This window comes from Mus musculus, chromosome 15, assembly GCF_000001635.26.
Source record: "Mus musculus strain C57BL/6J chromosome 15, GRCm38.p6 C57BL/6J".
Classification (NCBI taxonomy): domain Eukaryota; kingdom Metazoa; phylum Chordata; class Mammalia; order Rodentia; family Muridae; genus Mus; species Mus musculus.
This window is the reverse complement of record NC_000081.6, coordinates 16,830,353-16,851,062: the sequence shown is the minus strand read 5'-3', so window position 1 is coordinate 16,851,062 and position 20,710 is coordinate 16,830,353. Positions and strand designations below refer to the sequence as shown.

Below are 20,710 nucleotides of genomic sequence, written 5' to 3'. Positions count from 1 at the left end.
CCGGGATAGGAGAACCGAACAGAGATGTGCAGCTTACTAAGCAGGATGACGACACAAAGGAGAATAGCGATGAGCGCCCCTGTGCTCAGGCCTGCAGCAAGCATCAGGGCCTCCGCATTGCAGGACTGCATGTTCCCCAGGTTATCGCATGCGCACACACGGATCGTGAGTGTGCCAGTGCTGCTTTGAATAGGATAATCATTGTCGAAGATTAAAACCGGCAGTAGGTAGGTGTTCATTTTGTTGCGGCTGTACCCATCTTTTCGAGTTACAATTCCTGCTGTATTATCTGAAGAGGAAAAATAAATTATTAAGAAAAATATCCGTACTCATTTTCTTCCCTCCCTCCTTCTCCCTTCTCCTCTTTCTTTGGTCCCTTCCTTACACCCTTACTTTCTGTGGTTGTTTGTTTTGTTTTGTTTCGTTTTGTTTTGTTTTGTTTTGTTTTGTTTTGTTTTGTTTTGTTTTTGAGATATTATATAGCTCTGGCTAGCATCGACCTCATTAATATGGGCAATTGAACTTGTACATGTTGTTCCTGAGGTCACTTCCTAGGTCCTGGGCTGACATAGGGTACCACACCTTGCTTCATATTAAAGTTCAATTCTTCTTCATAAAACGTTATACTATATAGTTTTATAAATGTCCTTTACCTTTATTGTCTACAATTGTGAAGTTTGGGTTTAGAGGAAATTCTGGCACTGGCTCAAAGAAGAACTTGTGTCCTCGAGGAGGATCATCTTTGTCCATGACACTTATAGTTTGAATCAACTGAAACCAAAACACATTCATTAATTAAACCCTGAAAAATAGAAACAATATGTTTTTCATTCAAGATCGTTTTAAGTAAGCACATCTTATTGGGGTCACATCCTCAGTTTACATTTTTTATTTAATTAAAATGTACACTTATATATCATTTTCATAAAATCATTTTAATGGATCTAATAAAGTTTCATATAAAATATCACTTAATCAATAAAGAAAATTATCTCTGAAGAGAACTGTGTGGGTTCCTTCAGTGTATCATTTTCTAATAACCATCCCTCTTTAATAAAAGCTTATTAATTCAACCTTTGCTAAAATCCTGATGTTTCAACCTGTTTTATTTGTAATTTATTATGGCCCTGTTTATTTATCAGAAAAAATTTAAACAAAACATAAAATGTACCTCTCCAGAAGGCAAAATTAAGAAATAAAATGTAGGAGGATTAATAGCAATTCCCACATATTTTTAACTGTCTTATTGAGAAATACTTTAAAATTTAAACTCAAACTAAAAAAAAAAAAAATTAAATCACAGAAAGCATTTAGATCGCTCCTTGTTCTTCTGAACTACTACCTAGCAAAACATGATAAAAACACAATTACAACTGTTTATTAATACTGGAATATTTTATTCTTAAGACATTAGTAAATATAACTGAAAATTGGCTTCATTATAGCTATATATGAAAGCCTTTGGTCATGCACTAAATGAATTTATTTTCCTATAGCAATGATGAAAAATTATTTTATGGACTCATATTTTAAAGATCACTATAAGGACTTTAGTGAGTGTAAAAAAAGGAACATATGTAAGAACAACAGAAAGTGTCAGGCAAGTGAAGTAGTGATTCCTGCCTTCTTAAAGATACATGTTTATAGCCCGGCAGTGGTGGTGCATGCTTTTAATCTTAGCATTTGAAGAGCAGAGGCAGGCAGATTTCTGAGTTCAAGGCCAGCCTGGTCTACAGAGTGAGTTCCAGGGCAGCCAGGGCTATACAGAGAAACCCTGTCTCAAAAAACGCCCCCCAAATGCCCCCAAAACAAACAAACAAACAAAAACATGTTTATAAACTTCATAGTAATAGTTATTACCTGGCCAGACTTTGCATTTTCACAAACAAATGTTTCATAGTAAGTGGCAAATTCTGGAGCATGATCATTTATATCAAGGATTCTGATGAAGACAGGAATTTGGCTACTTTGTTTTGGGTTATCTGCAACAAGAACTTCATGTGAGGTTTCAGGGTCTTGCATGAAAGAAACCTTAAAGCCACAATCACCATGAGTAACTTAGTGGCCGATCCATTCCCTTTAGTCTCTAGCCCATTTGGATAGATGGCAAGTATGTTAACTTTATCACTTGTCCCGAAAATAAAACATATTAAAAGAGGAAAAATACAGTGGAGGAAAAGCAAGTAAAATAAAGAGCACCCATAAGCTCATGCATGAATTTTATCAGGCTAGGTGAAATTCAAATCCATAACTACTTGTAAAAGAATATAAAACTTTTCAAATGGATTATATGTTAATCTTTAAATAAAAATTAACACAAAGTTCTAACATTAACTCATTTCCTTTTTTAGATATTGCCAATCTTGTAGCAATTTCACAAGAGTATACTATTGTCATTTATTTGTTAATTTGGTGAAACACAAATATACCTACAACTTACTTATCTCTGTGGCTGTAATGGTGATGTTATGCCAAGGGGATGATTCCCGATCCAGGGGTTTCAGAGTGAAGATAGAACCATTTTCTGAGTGAATACTGAAAACTCGGTCCATATCAGTATGGCGGTCCACAGAGTATCTGACAGGAAAGAAACTTGTAAATCCAGCCCTGTCTGAAATTAAACATATCATTCTCTATGCCCTAAAGTTCCGAGAAATTCTTAAATTGATCTGGCAAAAATGTAAGTTGTAAGATGGTGAATTTCCTTTTTTTTGTTTGTTTGTTTGTTTTGTTTTGTTTTGTTTTTGTTTTATGCAAATGGCCTTATTATGAAAAAAATTTGAAGCTCTAACTGTTCCCTTGCGAAGGTCAGGGTTGTGTGTTTAAGGGCATTGCATAAGTATATTGGGTAATTGTGTAAACCTTAGAGTACTAAGTGCTTCTTGGTTTCCTTAATTTTTCATAGCCTAGTGTTAAAATAGTTCTAGAATAAAGTCATATTAAACATGAAAGCTAGTAATGCTGAGTACATTGAATGTGGTTGTAGAGTCGAATGAAAAAGTAAGAGCATCAAAGGAGAAGAATAGCTCACACTGTCACCTAGGGCACTGCTTATTTTTCTATGTGTCTTCTTAAAGGCTCTTAAAAGAATGTTGCAAAGTGCTAAATTAGGGAGATTTGCAAAGTGCTGTTTATTTGTAGTGGTTTACTTTTGTTTCTCTCTCTCTCTGATTGTGTGTGTGTGTGTGTGTGTGTGTGTGTGTGTGTGTGTGTGTGTGTGTGTGTGTGTGTTTAATTTTTGTCTTCTTGCTTGGGTATTTGTTTTCAGACAGGGGTTTCATGTAGCTGAGGATGGTCACTCACCATTTACCCCAGGTGGTCCATTGAGATCAGGTATTCCTGCCTTTGCTTTAAAAATATTAGACTTACAGTCATCTATTGGGTGGAACACAGGGCCCCTAATGAAGGAGCTAGAGACAGTATCCAAGGAGCTAAAGGGGCCTTCAACCCTATAGGAGGAACAATATGAACTAACCAGTATCTCCAGAGGTCCTGTCTCTAGTTGCATGTGTAGCAGAGGAGGGCCTAGTGGGCCATCAATGGGAGGAGAGGCCTTTGGTATTGGAAGATCATATGCCCCAGTACAGGGGAAAGCCAGCATCAGGAAGCTGGACTGGGTGGGTTAGGGAGCAGGGAGGTGGGAGGGTATAGGGGGCTTTAGGGATAGCATTTGAAATGTAAATGAAGAAAGTATCTAATAAAAAAGAATAAAAGTCAAAACAAACAAATACTATTATATATATTGGACTTATCATTTTTTTTTGAGGCCTATTCTTTGTACGTACCCCAAGTTGGCGTCTAACTTTCAGTTCTCCTAACTCATCCTCTGCAGTCCTGGCACTAAAGGCACAGGCAGTGAACCCAGCATTGTGCTCTTGGTTATTGCTATAGGAATTATAAAACTTGATGGAAACTGAATGTAATGAAGTTCAGTTCTTTTAAGGACAGTTTCTATTTTGTGTGCATGCATGCTGATGCTCTGCATGCATACTTGGTCATTTAGAGGCCAGAAGAGGAGAGTGGATCCCCAGGGACAGGAGTTACAGATAGAAGATTAAAACCTGCCAGACTGGTGCTGAGAGCAGACTGAAGGGGCAGTGTTCTCAACCATCAAGACATTTCTTACCCTTGTAAACTCAGTTTGTGGATGTGATTGTACCAGTTTAATGCAATGTATTCGAGTATTTGCCAAATTTGACTCTAACTTATAAGGTTGTTATTTCAGTGTTTTCAATATTGCTGCATTACAGTTTTTGAGACTCTTAGAAATATGAACACCGACATCTGAGAAGGAAAAAAGGCAAAAAACCAAGTACAATAATTATGTAGCTGCATATTTATTTACTACATTTTGTTTGTTTGTTTGTTTGCTGTTATTGTTTTAGTGTGGTTTGGAGACAGAATTTCAGGGAGCCTGAGTTTCCAATGAACTCTCTGTGTAGCTGAGGCACACCACAAAACTACTGTCTTATTAACACTTATCTCCCATGTTCTGGGATTACCTCTATACCTACAAGATATTACTCCTAATTACTGAATGGATCACCTCAGTCATCAACATGAATTGTCAAAGTATGGCTACATGGGAGATATAACACTATCTAAAAATGTGTTGTTTTGTCTTTTTTTCAAATTTCCATGTCTTCCTTAATTTTTATCAAGTGTTATTTAAATTAACTTGAAAGATAAAAATAAAACTTACTTGTGAGATCAGGTAAATTAAATCAAAATGATATAAACAACATATTTGTATTGAATAAAATGTAATTCACAATGTTTACCTGTATATTTGTTTCTTCCTTGGTGGGAAAGGCCAATAGTTAGCCATTGTCTGATTATGTCTAAAACAGTCTTGTAATAATCAAAACAACCCTGAGATTCCACCTCACACCAGTCAGAATGGCTAAGATCAAAAATTCAGGTGACAACAGATGCTGGCATGGATGTGGAGAAAGAGGAACACTCCTCCATTGTTGGTGGGATTGCAGGCTTGTACAACCACTCTGGAAATCAGTCTGGCGGTTCCTCAGAAAATTGGACATAGTACTACCAGAGGATCCAGCAATACCTCTCCTGGGCATATATCCAGAAGATGCCCCAACTGGTAAGAAGGACACATGCTCCACTATGTTCATAGCAGCCTTATTTATAATAGCCAGAAGCTGGAAAGAACCCAGATGCCCCTCAACAGAGGAATGGATACAGAAAATGTGGTACATCTACACAATGGAGTACTACTCAGCTATTAAAAAGAATGAATTTATGAAATTCCTAGCCAAATGGATGGACCTGGAGGGCATCATCCTGAGTGAGGTAACACATTCACAAAGGAACTCACACAATATGTACTCACTGATAAGTGGATATTAGCCCAAAACCTAGGATACCCAAGATATAAGATACAATTTCCTAAACACATGAAACTCAAGAAAAATGAAGACTGAAGTGTGGACACTATGTCCCTCCTTAGAATTGGGAACAAAACACCCATGGAAGGAGTTACAGAGACAAAGTTTGGAGCTGAGACGAAAGGATGGACCATCTAGAGACTGCCATATCCAGGGATCCACCCCATAATCAGCATCCAAACGCTGACACCATTGCATACACTAGCAAGATTTTATCGAAAGGAACCAGATGTAGCTGTCTCTTGTGAGACTATGCCGGGGCCTAGCAAACACAGAAGTGGATGCTCACAGTCAGCTAATGGATGGATCACAGGGCTCCCAATGGAGGAGCTAGAGAAAGTACCCAAGGAGCTAAAGGGAACTGCAACCCTATAGGTGGAACAACAATATGAACTAACCAGTACCCTGGAGCTCTTGACTCTAGCTGCATATGTATCAAAAGATGGCCTAGTCGGCCATCACTGGAAAGAGAGGCCCATTGGACAGCAAACTTTATATGCCCCAGTACAGGGGAATGCCAGGGCCAAAAAGGGGGAGTGGGTGGGTAGGGGAATGGGGGTGGGTGGGTATGGGGGACTTTTGGTATAGCATTGGAAATGTAAATGAGCTAAATACCTAATAAAAATGGAAAAAAAAAAATAAAAAATGAGTGGCAGAAGGAAAACTCAAGGAAAAAAATTGAAAAAAAATAGTCTTGTAATATTTTTCCCACTATATGTAATGATGGACATGAAGAGGAAAAAAAAGCCTTTTGTATACATTAGCTTTTCTCTAGAAACTAATATAAGGACTCTAATGAAAATCAATCATTCTAGTATAAAAGTTACAGACTGAATCACTTGTATCTTATCAGGGACCAAAAGTAGTTGTGAGCCCTTGCCAGGCCTCTACTTGGTTTATCCTTCAGCAGTCATGCTTTTCAGGTTATGAATTCACGGAGGAGAATCGTTTTGACAATTTGGAAATAAGCTCACTTTTTATCATTAACAGCGCAAACTCCCTACTCTATTTTTAGATATTCCCCTCAGCAAAAATGATGTCCCATGAATTGTCAAAGCACAGAGATAATATTCTTTCACATAGCAGCCAAGTTCTATTTTCAACACAGAATTAGAACATTGTGAGTTACCAATTAATAATAAGTACAATGAATTACCACAAATGACCAGGAAAAATGCATTAAACACCTAACACTGAAGAAAAGTCATTTCTGTGTCCTAGAAAATGGTTTATAAAATCAATAGTATTTTATTGATTTGACTTCATTGAATTTCAAGCAACTATCTGAAACAGACTACTTGCATAAAATTTCTGTGGGAATGATACCTGAAAAGAAAATATACCCTCAGATGGGTGACATAAAAATCAAAATGCACACAATGTAACTCACCTGTCAACTCTCTACTCAAAAATTTATGCTTTCATTTTATGTTGTACAATCAAACATTAAACACAATAATAAAATCTTGAGTTTTTTAATATGCAATCCATAGAGGACCCAATTATAGATGTTACAGCTACTGGTTGTGTCACTATGTCAAATTCTACCTCATTTTATTAGGTCAGTGTACACAGAATATGCTTTTCTTCTTCTTTTTTCATAGGGTAATGCTTTCCAGAAATGTGTTTCTCACAGCTGTGTACAGTGAAAACACTATGTTCATGATTGAAATGGATGTTGACTATTTAATGAAACTACTTTTAGTTTCACAAAACATAATGAAAACAGTTTTTCTGACCAGCATTATTATTTTCTTATAGACAGGGTCTCAGGGCATCTCTGGCCTCCACAATGTATGTAGAGCTATCTAATCCAAAATGGCTTCATATTTGTGATCCTCATATATAGCTATACATTCTTTTTTCTATAGCTATCCATGTCTCAGGATTAAACTTCAAGCACAACATCTGACTAGATTTTTTTTCCTCACAATGTAGTAAAAGAAGAAATCTGGGACACCCTCTGTGTATTGATCTTCCCTTGGATTCGGTACAGCTCAACTTGCAATGTGTGCCCTTTACTGGTGCTAAACTCAATCCCTTGCCAATAAGTTTGTTTTGCTACTTACTTTTAATTGAAAGCAACTGAATTTCTTTTCTTTTTTATTAGGTATTTATTTCATTTACATTTCCAATGCTATCCCCAAAGTCCCACATGCTCCCCCACCCACTCCCCCACCCTCCCACTCCCATTTCTTGGCCCTGGCGTTCCCCTGTACTGAGGCATATAAAGTTTGCACGACCAATGGGCCTCTCTTTCCACTGATGGCCAACTATATATACATATATATTATATACATATATATATAAAGTCACTGAAGTTTAAAACCACTGAACATAAAATAGATGTGGATTGCGACAAGATGTTCTTACAAAAATGCATAAAATTATAACCAGTTAGAATTTGAGAGATCCAGAATGATTAATGAGGTGCAGTAGCGGTGGCAGCATCTGCTCACTGTGACAGTCAATTCATGTGGCCAGGAGCACATGTGCTTAAGCCAATAGGCTTGATGCGCAGATTTTGCTGGGTTGTGGGTATGGAATAACTCCTCCACTTCCCTTCAGAATGTGTTTCTGATGCTGATTTTATTCTCTCTGGTTTGGGATTCAGACTCACTCTCTTAATCTTTGTTGATTTGTTGTTGATTTTTCTTCCTGCTCATTGGAGATCTAAGGAAGATCTCATTACATTTTGCATTTTGATGGATTTTGCTGTTTTCTATTTGCAGGTACAGTTTTACTTGTTGGCAGGTGTGGTGATATAATTGAAAGAACATCATAATTCTTGAGGATTTAGGATTTAGAAACAACATCTGAATCTTCCCCCCCTCAAAAAAAGAATCCAATCTCCCCTCCCACAAAAATCCAGAGTTTCGACAAGAACTGGAAACTTACAAATATGTCACTAACAATGAAAAAAGTATGCACACTCTATTGTCAGCCTTTTAAGCAGAAACATCCCTTTGAGTTACTATATTTAGGATATAAATTTAGAAATATTCAAAATTATAAAGGTTCATGAATAATGTATTACTTGCAGTGCATTATTTAATACAGAAAATTGTATGAAGGCATTTAGATATTGGAAAACATCATTAACAGTATAACTATAAATAATGAGTCTATCATTTTAGAATATAGCACAAACCTATGGTATTTTACTGAAAAACAGCATTTAATAGAAAGGTGAAAATATGACTGATAGTGACTGGGTGGAGCATAAAATATTTTTTACTTACTATAAAACTGGACATATATACAAAAGACATGCCAGCATACAACAAAGAAACTTTGTCAGCTATGTTCATAGCAGCTTTATTCATAATAGCCAGATATTACCAACAACCTAAGTGTCCCTCAACCAAAGAAGGCATAAAGAAAACATGATATATTTACACAATAGTGTGTTACTCCTCTGTTAAAGACAGCGATGTTATGACATTTGCAGGCAAATGGATGGAAGTAGAAAAGATCATACTAAGTGAGGTAACCCAGACTCAGAGAGAAATACATGGTATGTGCCCATATATGAGTGATATTAGCTGTTAAGTAATGTAAATCCACAGACCCAGGGGATCTAAATAAGAAAGCAGTCTCAAGTAGGAGGAGACATAACTGTCAAAGTAAACGGGACATCAAATAAATATAGCAGGTGGGAAGATAGGGAGAAATCAGAAAGGAGAGTGGGGATGGGAACAATGGCGCTCAGGTTGGGGAACAATGGAAGGAAAGAACTGGCAAAGACAACTGGAATGGGGCGGGGGAGCATTTTTGGGATGAGCTAGAGTGAACACTCAGAGAACCCCTAGGAGTCTATGAGAGTGAGCCTAGGTAAGACTCCTAGAAATGGAGTATATGAAGACTGAACCAGCCATCTTCTCTAACCAGGCAAGAATTCCAGTGGAGGGATTGAGCTACCCACCTAGCCACAAAACCTTCAACCTATAATTTGTCCTGCCACAGAATGATCTTGTACTGAGACTAGCATGGCGTTTGTGGGGACAGAGTGACATGATTCCTTCTCCTGGGAGGGCCATTTGGTGTGAGCCTCCAGAAGTATTGACAGCTGCTGTGGACATAAGACTTGTTTGTGTAATGTACATATTTACTGAAACCGCATTAGCAATGGAGCGCTTTTTTTAATTAGGTATTTTCTTCATTTACATTTCAAATGCTATCCCAAAAGTCCCCTATACCCCCCTCCTTCCCCTACCCACCCACTCCCACTTCTTGGCCCTGGTGTTTCCCTGTACTGAGGCATATAAAGTTTGCAAGAGCAAGGAGCCTCTCTTCCCAATGATGGCCGACTAGGCCATCTTTTGCTACATATGCAGCTAGAGACAAGAGCTCTGGGAGGTACTGGTTAGTTCATATTGTTGTTCCACCTATAAGGTTGCAGACCCCTTCAGCAACTTGGGTACTTTCTCTAGCTCGTTCATTGGGGGTCCTGTGTGCCTGGCGAACACAGAAGTGGATGCTCACAGTCCATTGGATGGAACACAATGGAGCTCTTAAATTCTGTGTAATATCTGCCTGTTAAGATTAATGACTCCATGATAATTAGAAACAGCAGGAGTCCAAAATCAAGGGTGTGGCTCTGTCTCTGCAAAAGGTAAGCACTGAGACCTTCAGGACAGGCCATAAGGCTATGGGAAAGAGCTCTAAATGCATGAGTTGTAAAATATATGACTTCTCAACTATGTAAAAAATAAGGATGCAATATAAGCTATATGAGGGGCTTCAGGAACCTAAAGAAACAAAAGCAGCTATGCTGTGAGCTGATTTGTTAGACCATTATTAACGAAGGAGATAAAGAGATTTAAGGAGTGATGCTTGCAGATCCAACCCTGCTAAGTTTTTTGTTTATGCTTACAAAGGCAGATGGATTCCTGAGTTCAGGAACAGCAAAGGACAGACGAAGGCTAGGCTCAGGTGTAGCAGAAATGGTAATTTCAGGGCAGGGTCTCACCCAACTAGTTTATCATCTGTGCTTAACAAAGGTATACAGAACTGTGAATTCTTTTGCAATGTTAAAAGAAATGTTTGCTTGCTGTATCCTAAGAATTCCTGGGGTCTTAGGATGCTTATTTATAAGATAATCAAAAGGAAACCTGATGTAAATGACTAGATTAATATGTAAATAAAAGACAGGACCTGTGTTCTGCAGGAGATGAGCTATCCAGAGAATATTTTTAGGATTAAAAAGAGAGAGCTGATTGGAGAAATGACACAAGCAAGCAGGACATGGACAGAGAGCTCTCAGACTAACTAGCAAGCAAGCAGAATATAATCAGAAAATATCCAGAGAGAAAGTAGAACATAGGAGCAGACTGGGAAATCTGTATCAAGCAGAACATAGATCAGCTTGGACACATGATTTGACTTAGAGTTGTTCTTCTTGGTGCTCCGAGACAGCCCTTTCTCAGAACCCCTCTCCAAGCCAAGGAAGGTCCTCGACAATCTTGGGTAAATTTGGCAAGAAAGTGTATGAGTGTTCAACTAATAACTAGTCCAGCTTCAGACCCATGCCATGAGTAGAAACCCAGCCTTCCACATTGATTGGATGGGCAGGACACAGATGCTGGAGTCATGCCCAAAGACCTAGGATAGAAACAAACATGACTGGATAACTGGCATAAAACAAAACAAAACAAAACAAAACAGAAGAAAACAACCACAAAAAGAATGTGATACCTAAATTTAGAAGAAGATAGATAGATAGATAGATAGATAGATAGATAGATAGATAGATAGATGATAGATAGATAGATAGATAGATAGATGATAGATAGATAGATGATAGATAGATAGATAGATAGATAGATAGATAGATAGATAGAGATAGATATATGTACGTGTATGACTATGCATATGTTTTTATTTATATAAGCATCTTTGTAGATCACAAGAATATAAAGGAGTTCATGAAGATGTTTGCTGTCCAGAAAACAGGTCATCTCAACTGGCTGATTCTGAATTCCTTCTCTGCTAATGTTTGTTTTGCTGAACAACTACATAGACTCAAGTATCTTCACATCTTTCAAATTTTTGGAAAAATCTATCCATACCCTTCTTCCTCTCTCTCATCATTTTCCTAGTCATGCACTTTCCAAATACCTGACCACCCAGTAAAGCTATTGGCTACATCCCACGGATAATGAACAATCACTTATCTGGGCATTTCTCTATTCAAACAAAATTTATGACGATATGTATTACCATCTTTGTCCATTGTGAAAATTTCCTCTCTTGTGTCTTTCAATTTGTTTTTCAGAAAGGGCTATAGTTGTCCACTTATGGATGGCCCTACATTTCACTTCTTTAGTCAACTCATCATAGGACATATCCTGTGAGGCTATGAGTGCAGACTTGGCAGCAGACACTTTTGTCATGGCAGCAAAAACCATAGATATTTGGGCAACTTCTTCATATTCCTTCTGAAAATGCTTATGTGTATATCATTTTTATTTGATAAAATATTGCAATTGTACACACCCTACTTTATGGTTTGATTGGTCAGACAATACCTAGATCATGATGTTTTATTCTGTTTGACTGCTGTTTCTGGGAGGCCTGCTGTTTTCGGAAGAGCAAGTAAAGGACGAGTACATTTGGGGGTGAGTGGAGGTGTTCGGGGATCTAGGAGAAGTACAAGGAGGAGAAACTGTGGCCTGGATATATGCTATGAGTCAAGAATATATTTTCAATAAAAATGAAAAGAAGAGTCTTGAATTTTGTTGGATAGCCATCCTCTGATAGGCATATGTGTTACCAGAAACTTGAAAGTTGTTGCTAACACCTGTTGTCTTGGTTAACCAGCATAATGACATTAATATAGTGTAACCGTGTGATGTTTTAAAAAGAAACTGATCATCAAGATTCCTCCAAACAATATATGTTACATGGATGATTAGTTAATATATCCTTGAGGTAAAACTGCAAAGGTGTATTCCTGGCCTTTCAACTGAAAGCAAACTGCTTCTTATGGTCTTTATATTCAGGAACCAAGAAAAAGATATTTTCTAAATCAATAGCTGTATATCATATATCAGAAACATATTAGTCTGCTCAAGTTACAACATCACATCTGGTACAGCCACTGCAACTAGAGTTCATTGATTTATTGAGTTTCTTAGAGTCAACTGTCATTCTCTATGGTCAATATGTCTTCTGTACTGGCCAGAGCAGGAGAGTTAAAAAGACGTTGTGGGAACCACTAGCCCTATATTTTCCAAGTCCTTGATGAGAACACTGATGTTTTACTATTCCTCCAAGGATGTGAGTGTTTGGTACTCATTATTTTTCCTGGCAAAGACAACTCAAAAAGCTTCCTTTGATTTTTCCAAGTGTATGATGTGTCAGGACCCAATAGGGGAATTCTATCATCTTCTAAATATATCTAGCCAAACTGCACATTCTAAGACTGAGGATATAACCACAAGAATTGATTAGAGACACACTGGACCTACTGTGAATCAGATTTCACGTAAAACTCTATTAATTCTCTTAACAACATAAGCCTCTACTGTAACTGGGGAGGGGGCTCACAGTGTTTCTTGGGGTCCCCAGAAAACAGCATCAATTCAGAACCAAGGTCCAATAGGTGATTGTTCCCTTCCCCCAGTGTTAACATTCCATCTAAACTCCACCTACAGTTACCTGACAACAGCCAGGTATGCTCCTCCCCAAAGTTACCTGGCCATAGCCAGGTAGGACTAACTCACCATAAAAGGGTTTGCTTGGCCCCTCCTCCCTCTCTTGCTCTTTCTTGTTCTCTTGCCTCTTGCTTACTCTTGCTTCTCTCTTGCCCTCTTGGGCTCTTCTCTTACCCCTCCCTTCCCTATTCCATTCCTCCTTCTCTCCAAGTGTTCATGGCTGGCCTCTACTTCTCTTTTCTCTCTCTCTCTCTCTCTCTCTCTCTCTCTCTCTCTCTCTCTCTCTCTCTCTCTCTCTTTCTCTCTCTCTCTCTCTCTCTGCCTTTCTCTGCCTCTACTACCCTCTTAAATCCCCTCCACATTCCCTTAATAAACTATTCTATACTATAACATTCTACACCATCATGAGGCTGGTCCTTCAGGGGGAAGGGATGCCTCTGCGTGGGCCTGCTAAGATACACTCTTCCCCCATACCTCACCTCACCTCCATAGAGCATATCCCCTTATCTCTCTTGATCTTTGTATAAACACATCACCCGGTGTACAATTATCTCTGAGGAAGTCCACATGTTCCTTTGGGGGAAGGATTGGAGAAAGTTTATCAGTAAAACTCTGAGGGATTTTAACAAGATCCTTCCTCAGGGAAACCTGACAATCATTTCATTCAAGTGATTCTGGATCTTCACACTGGCTCAAGTAAATTACTTCACATGGTTGAGTTTCCTTTTGTCCATGATCCAATATAAACTTTCTGTGAATGTGCTTGTGAATGTTTCTGGTTGTGCATATCAAACAAAATGTAGTGGGCTTCTTATATCTTTCATGTATGGAAACATAGTGATTAATTAAGGGCCATATGATTCATGCCACCATAAAAACCACCAAAATTGTGCTGCTCATTTTGGATCCTTCTGAATATTTCTTTGCTCATGCTATGCATTACAATAGCTATGATCATTTTGTCTTTGGCAATTCTGTAGTGCCATGTGACCAAGCTACAGGCAGGTTGGAGAGATTGAAGGGGTACAGGTTGAAGGGGCATGCATTAAACCCATTACTTTTAATTCATCTAACTGAGAAGGAGTTTCCATGTCTCTATGGTCTGTAACAAGGAAATGGGTGACAAAGAAACTCTTCAAATATGTTGGTATCCCCTTTTCCATTTTGTGTCTTATTGAATTACTGAAGGGCATGTCTTCTGGGCCTTCCCATTTTGGAAGATCAAGTTTTTCAGTGTAACCAGTCTAAAATTGCCATTCCTCAAGATTTACAGTCTTCACTTCATCAACACTAAACCAGGAAATATCTAGCATTTCCTTTTCAGGGATATCTAACTCTTATTTTAATTGGTTATTTAACTTATTTACATTTCAGATGTTATCCCCCTTCCCAGATTCCCCTCCACAAGCCCCCTATTCCCTCCCCCTGCCTTTATGAGGGTGCTCCCCCATCCACATACCCATTCCTGCCTCAGTGTCCTAACATTCCTCTACCTCTGATCATTTAGCCTCCACAGGACCAAACTGATAAACCTCTAATTGATGCCAGATAAGGTAATCCTCTACAACAACTGGAGCCATGGGTCCTCTCATGTGTACTCTTTGGTTGGTGGTTTAGTCCCTCAGAGCTTTGGGGGGAGGTCTGGTTGGTTGATATTGTTCTTCCTATAGAGTTGCAAACCCCTTCAGCTTTTTCAGTCCTTGCCCTAACTCCTCCATTGGGGGTCCCCGTGCTCAGTCTGATGGTTGGCTGTCAGCATCTGCATCTATATTGGTCAGAAATACCATGCTCCTATCAGCAAGTGCTTTCTTGGCATCACCAAAAGTGTCTGGGCTTGTTATCTGTGTATGAGATGGATCCCCAGGTTGGGCAGTCTCTCAATGGCCTTTCTTTCAATCTCTGCTCCACTCTTTGTCCCTGTACTTCCTTTTGACAGGAGGAATTCTGGATCAATATTTTTTAGGTGGGTGTGTGGTCCTTTCCCTCAACCAGGTTCTATTCCTATTCACTGGATATGGTTTCTACATGTTCTCTCTCCCCTTAGCTGGGTATTTTGGCTACTGTCTTTCCTATTGGGTCCTGGGAACCTCTTGGGTCCCTGGCATCTGGGAAATTCTAGTGGCTACCTCCAGTTTCCCCTCCCCCACTGCTAGAACTCTCCTTTCAAATTTCTGACCCTCTGTACTTCCCCCATCCCCTCCAGTATCTGAACCTGTCCCACTTTTTCCCTCCCCTTCCTGTCTCCCTCCCAGATCTCTCTCTATCTCTACTTTATTCTTATTATTTCTTTCTCTGATTTCCCTCACCCTTAGCTGGCAAGTCTGTTCCTTCATTTACATTATAGCCTATTTCTTGGGGATTCCCATTCATACTGAAGACCAGATGAGACATCTAGACTATTGGACTGAACAATTAATGGATGTCAGGAGCCATAATAAGACAAGCTAATAACTAGCAGGTGATCTTCCTGAGATGGGGTGCTTCAGATTATAATATAATCCATGACAGATTTGCTCTCATTGACAAGGCCAAGGAGAATTTATTTTAGGAATTATTTCTGCTACTAATATTTTTTTCTGTCATTATAAACATACATAACAATCACTATGCATTAGCCCAACCCTTTTGAGCAGATCTATGCAGATCTATGAAGATATACTGTCTTATAGTAATGCTATATAGACAAAGAGATAACTTCTTAAGCCCTAATGATGATCCTATAAGAATTTTTAAAATTCTATCAGTGATCATTAAGCTCTTTTATAGTGGGACTGCTATTAGATCCTTTACTGATAGTGAAAAGTACAATGAGAACTCTATCAGTCTCTCATGTGTCACCAGTTAATTTCTGTAAGGTAGTAAACCAAACTTTCTCCTACTCAGAGCACATATCATGAGTTTGTAAAACAATTAACCAAAGGTCATAAAAAGGGAACTAACAATTTATTATAGGTTCTAGGACAGAAGATAAAATATTGACTGGGCTTATCTATACAAAACTTCACTCATAACTTAGTTATGGTTTTCAAATTTCACTGAACCTGTGGAGCTATGACAGATGATATACGTTTAGTGAGATAATTACTAAATGATATGCATATAAACATTCTCTGTTGTAGACTTCCAATTCAATTTATTATTTGATATTTTGTGAAAGTGTGATGAACTTTTTAACATGTGATCATGTGTTCTGAAAGATGTACAAGTACTAAGGACAAAGAGAAAGAGAAGAAGAGATAGTTTTTTTTTTTCCTTTTCCCATTTAGAAAAATTTTTCCCCTTTCCCTGCTTAAGATCTTTCCTCTTCTCTTCTTAGATAGATTTCATAGGAAACTTTTTACAATTTAGGAATAAATGCTATAATCACTTTTTCAACATAGCAGGCTGAAAGGTAGTCTTACAGTTCCTGCTGAGATAGAGCAAAGGCCACATTACTTAATCCATCGCTGTTAGGCTACAGGTGTCAATTGCCTAAATCAGCTTTTTACTCAGAAAGAGCAAGTTTCTAGGATTTTTATAGGTTATCATCAGCATTTCAGTACAGTTAGAGAGTTAGAAAATCCAGAGATCTTCAGACTTTAAAGCCACACCAGAGTCCTACTCTGTGCCCCTGCCACTACCCTCTCTGAGCGGGGAGGCTCCCCTCTCAACCCCACACCCTCACTGAATACTTGAACACTCTTATCATAGGAAACAATTGTTGGCTTAGCTGATCCATAGCTTGTAAGCTTCTTAGATAAATGCCATATATAATGTATGTATGTATGTATGTATGTATGTACATATGTTATGTATGTATATATGTGTATTTGTGTGTATAATCCCATATTTTTTCTTTTGCTTATGTTCCTTTAGAGAACCCTGTATTATACACATGCTAAACTCACACACAGTAAAATATGAATGAATTAATAAATAATATCAGTATAAAAGTATTGTATGTCTCATATTTTCTATATCATCCTAAAAATACCTACCCCTATATGAATACCATTCATCTATATGAATTATTAACTCAGTCACATTACAAATATATTTACATATTTTTAACTAGTATTTTAAATCATAGTAAATATTTTTTAAACATCATATATAATTTGGCTAAAGAGAAGAACTATTGAGATACAGTTTTAAAGGCCTTTCATGTATAAAAATATATTTAACACGATACCTTATGCTGGATACAATACTAATATGTGTTAAGTATGTAAAAATTAAGCCAAATATCTGCACCATGGCCTAGGCTCATTTGTTATAGTGTCTAGAGGGCAAAATGATGACTTGAATTCAATCACTACCATCAAACTAAAAGGCAGGCACATAGCTATAAATTCAGCACTATGAGGATGTGAGACTGTGTAATTCCGAGGACTTGCTGAATAGTTCAAATACACAAATTGGCAAAAAAAATCCACATTCAATGAGAAATACCATCTCAAAAGTGAGAGGGAAACACATTGAGAAGTCAGACACAAGACATGTATGTGCATATATACCCTAATATGCACATGCAAGAACACTTCATCCTTCTCTCTGTATGTCCAAAAATGAGATTGATTATGGGTATTTTGGGTTTTCACTTGGCTGATTTCTTTTTTGAATCATTGCTATGCTGTTTAGAGTCTACTGATATTTGGACTTGACAGTAATTGAAACTATTTGAAATTACATAATTTTAGTTGTTTGATTAGCATAGAAAAGGCAAATTCCATCTTCAAATGTTAAAGAGTTTAATAATTTATTTGAAACTAATTCTATATGGGCAAAACAGTTAAGGATTTGAACCAGAAGAAAAACTTGTTAACATTTAATTTGAGACAAAGCATCTATAGATGATAAAATTGTCTAATAATTATCATGAAGTAATGGAATAAATAACACTAATTTTTAAATATTTCTAATCCTTAAAAAAGTTGAAACACTCAGAAGGGAGAGAGAGAAAAGGGAGGTCAAGAGAGCAAGACCCTCAGAACTAACTAAGCAAGGCACATATGAACTCATAAAGACAGAGACAAATCAATTTGTATATTTCTTAATCGATGTTTATAAAAATATTTAAGTTTCAGAAACACTGCTTTCTTAAATGGAGAATCAACTGATCAAGTTTGGAAAATATTATGCCTTACTAATTGATAATACTTTAACATTTTGTTATGCAGTATTTTATTGTCTACTTTAACAGAGTTTTTTTCTATAAATATTTATAAAGAAGTTAGTACAAAGCTTCTGTTCCAGATATTTATTTCCAGATATTTATTGTACATATCTTAGTATAAATCATCAGATATTTAGCTATTTACATAATCTCTTGTGTTTATAAATGTATTTACCAAAAATTTAAATTTATACTATAAGGCATAGAGGCAATTAACATTAACAATTCGGAGATTAGAACCTGTGACTGAGTCTAAAATTGACATCCTGTCTATATTTTTAGATACTAGTTTTTCTGCCATGAATTGCCTAAATGCCCAGTGTTTTAGTATTATTACTTTTGATGAAGTGTCATAATATCATCTACCTTATGTGGTTCTCAGACTCACACAGTGTCTAATTTTTGGAGCAATCAGAAGAGAGCAGAGGTGATCTCTAGATGGATCTTTAGGATGTATTTATTGCTGTGACTCACAGTGCATAATAATATGACTCAAATTTTACATAAGTATTAAAATTGATTGAATGTTTACACAAATAGATAGATGCTTTTCAGGTTCTTACTTTATTATGTTGTTCATGGCATCTGGGTCATATGCTGTGACTTGTCCGATGATGCTCCCCTCCTTCACATCTTCATCAACTTCCATCAAGTAAGAGAGCTTACTGAACACAGGGGGCTCATCTACATCTTCCACAGATATCTTAACCATGGCTGAGTCTTTGAAAGGTCCAAGGTGTAAGAATCGAGGATCAGGGTGGGTATTACTTGCATCCACTCTTAAAGTGTACAACATTTTCTTTTCAAAATCTAAATTCTGAGTTTAAAGAAAGTAAGAAATGTTAGGATATATCTGAAGATAGCAATCGTTGACAATATGAATTTTTAAAAACATTTTAAAATTTAATATCAAGTAGCGCTAAGTAACTATGCTAATTATGGCTTAATCATTTTGAACAATGACCTGGTGCATTCACTTATACAAGATAACTCTCCTGGAATGCAAAATAAACTGACATCCATTTGGTAATTCACTTCAATTTTTCTAGGCACAGTTAAATGAAGTATTATCTAAATCAATACTGATTAAATTGTAGCATTATTTAAGCTAAATATTATTAAAATAAGAAGAGTGACTAAACATGTATCTAGAATAAATTTTATATTTTATCAACATGAGTATTTATTAAGAAAGAAATAAAGTAGGGAAACATGAAAATAATGAGTGCTAATTGTATCGGTCTTCATCTTGTTGCAGATCATTCTCAAATATTCAACTAAAAATTAGGAAGATATATACAAACAAGAGCATCTTACAGAGCATCCTCTGATACTTTGTCTGCTAATCCCCAGGTATGAGGTATCAAGGTCAATTCTAGCTCTTAGTTCTTCATCTTTTTTTTTTCATTTATTTTATATAGACAATCACACTTACAACAAAAGGTTTGAGAAAATCATGGCATATCTGTGATTGATCAGTGTTTATTGATCATGCATTGGAGAAATACACAGCAAGCACCCTTGTGTTTACTATGAGTGTGATTCTTGTCTACTGCATGCACAGCCGTTTGAGCATGAGGAGCAGCATATCTCTCAGGAACAATGTATCACTTATTTGAAGAGAAATCAGTTTTCCTACTTTCTGTGGTTGATGGATAGCAAATAGAGGATGATAAAAAGTAGATCCAGAGTTGTTTTTCTCTGTACTGAAAAGCAAGAATAAACTAAAGAGCACTTAGAGAAAATAGAAAGACAGGCAAAAGAGACCTGTTTGACAGTTATGATCCCTTCCTGTGTATCTTTGTCAGTGATCACATCAAACATGTCTGATCCTTCTCCTTCTGCAATGCTATATTCCAGCTCGGCGTTCTCCCCCATGTCTGGGTCATTGGCTTTTATCCTTCCAAGATGAGTTCCAAGAGGTGCCGACTCCAGAGAATTAAACTGATAAGTGCCTGCAAGGTAAACCATAGCTTCCTTCACTTTCAACTTAGGATGACACAAGTTTTCTATTTCCCTCTAAGTAAAGTGATCTAAATTGAGAGACATTTTCATCATATTGAATTGTATGCTGCCAAAGGTATAGATTGGTGGAGTGGAAGAATAATGCATAAAAGATAAATTTTCTGTTTGTATATGAGAAATTTAAGTTCCAGAAAGATTAGAGAACGTCTCATGTTATTTAAGGAGCACACAAAAGCCTGGGATAGGAATGCAAACCATCAGGTATACCAACCATAATAACCAATTGCTTGTTACTTGATTATGATTTTTGATATTTTAATCACACATTTTATCCACACTTAAATAATAGTTACAGTGAGATTTTTCTATTAATGAAGTTTCCATTATTTGAAATATTATACCTTCATTCTTTTATTCTAAGTTCTAGAAAAGTAATTTTCAAGCAGTAATGTCTTTATTAGAGTTGTTTCTGCTCAAATATTTTAACTTTAATGTCTTTGAGTAGCATATTTTCCATGTTTAAT

At 37.0% G+C, this 20,710-nt stretch overlaps 1 protein-coding gene across 3 annotated transcripts in view; it reads right to left on the bottom strand.

Annotated features, from left to right (window-relative positions):
* The window catches only part of Cdh9 (cadherin 9), a 128,589-nt gene that overhangs the window by 6,076 nt on the left and 101,803 nt on the right, over nucleotides 1-20,710 (bottom strand). For all 3 annotated transcript variants that reach the window (XM_011245337.3, NM_009869.2, XM_006520020.4), the window contains 6 exons: nucleotides 19,989-20,176; nucleotides 18,785-19,038; nucleotides 2,441-2,577; nucleotides 1,861-1,982; nucleotides 654-771; nucleotides 38-289 (listed from right to left, as the gene is read on the bottom strand). In XM_011245337.3, coding sequence (XP_011243639.1) covers nucleotides 38-289; nucleotides 654-771; nucleotides 1,861-1,982; nucleotides 2,441-2,577; nucleotides 18,785-19,038; nucleotides 19,989-20,176 — 1,071 coding nt within the window. The remainder of the gene's footprint in view (nucleotides 1-37; nucleotides 290-653; nucleotides 772-1,860; nucleotides 1,983-2,440; nucleotides 2,578-18,784; nucleotides 19,039-19,988; nucleotides 20,177-20,710) is intronic.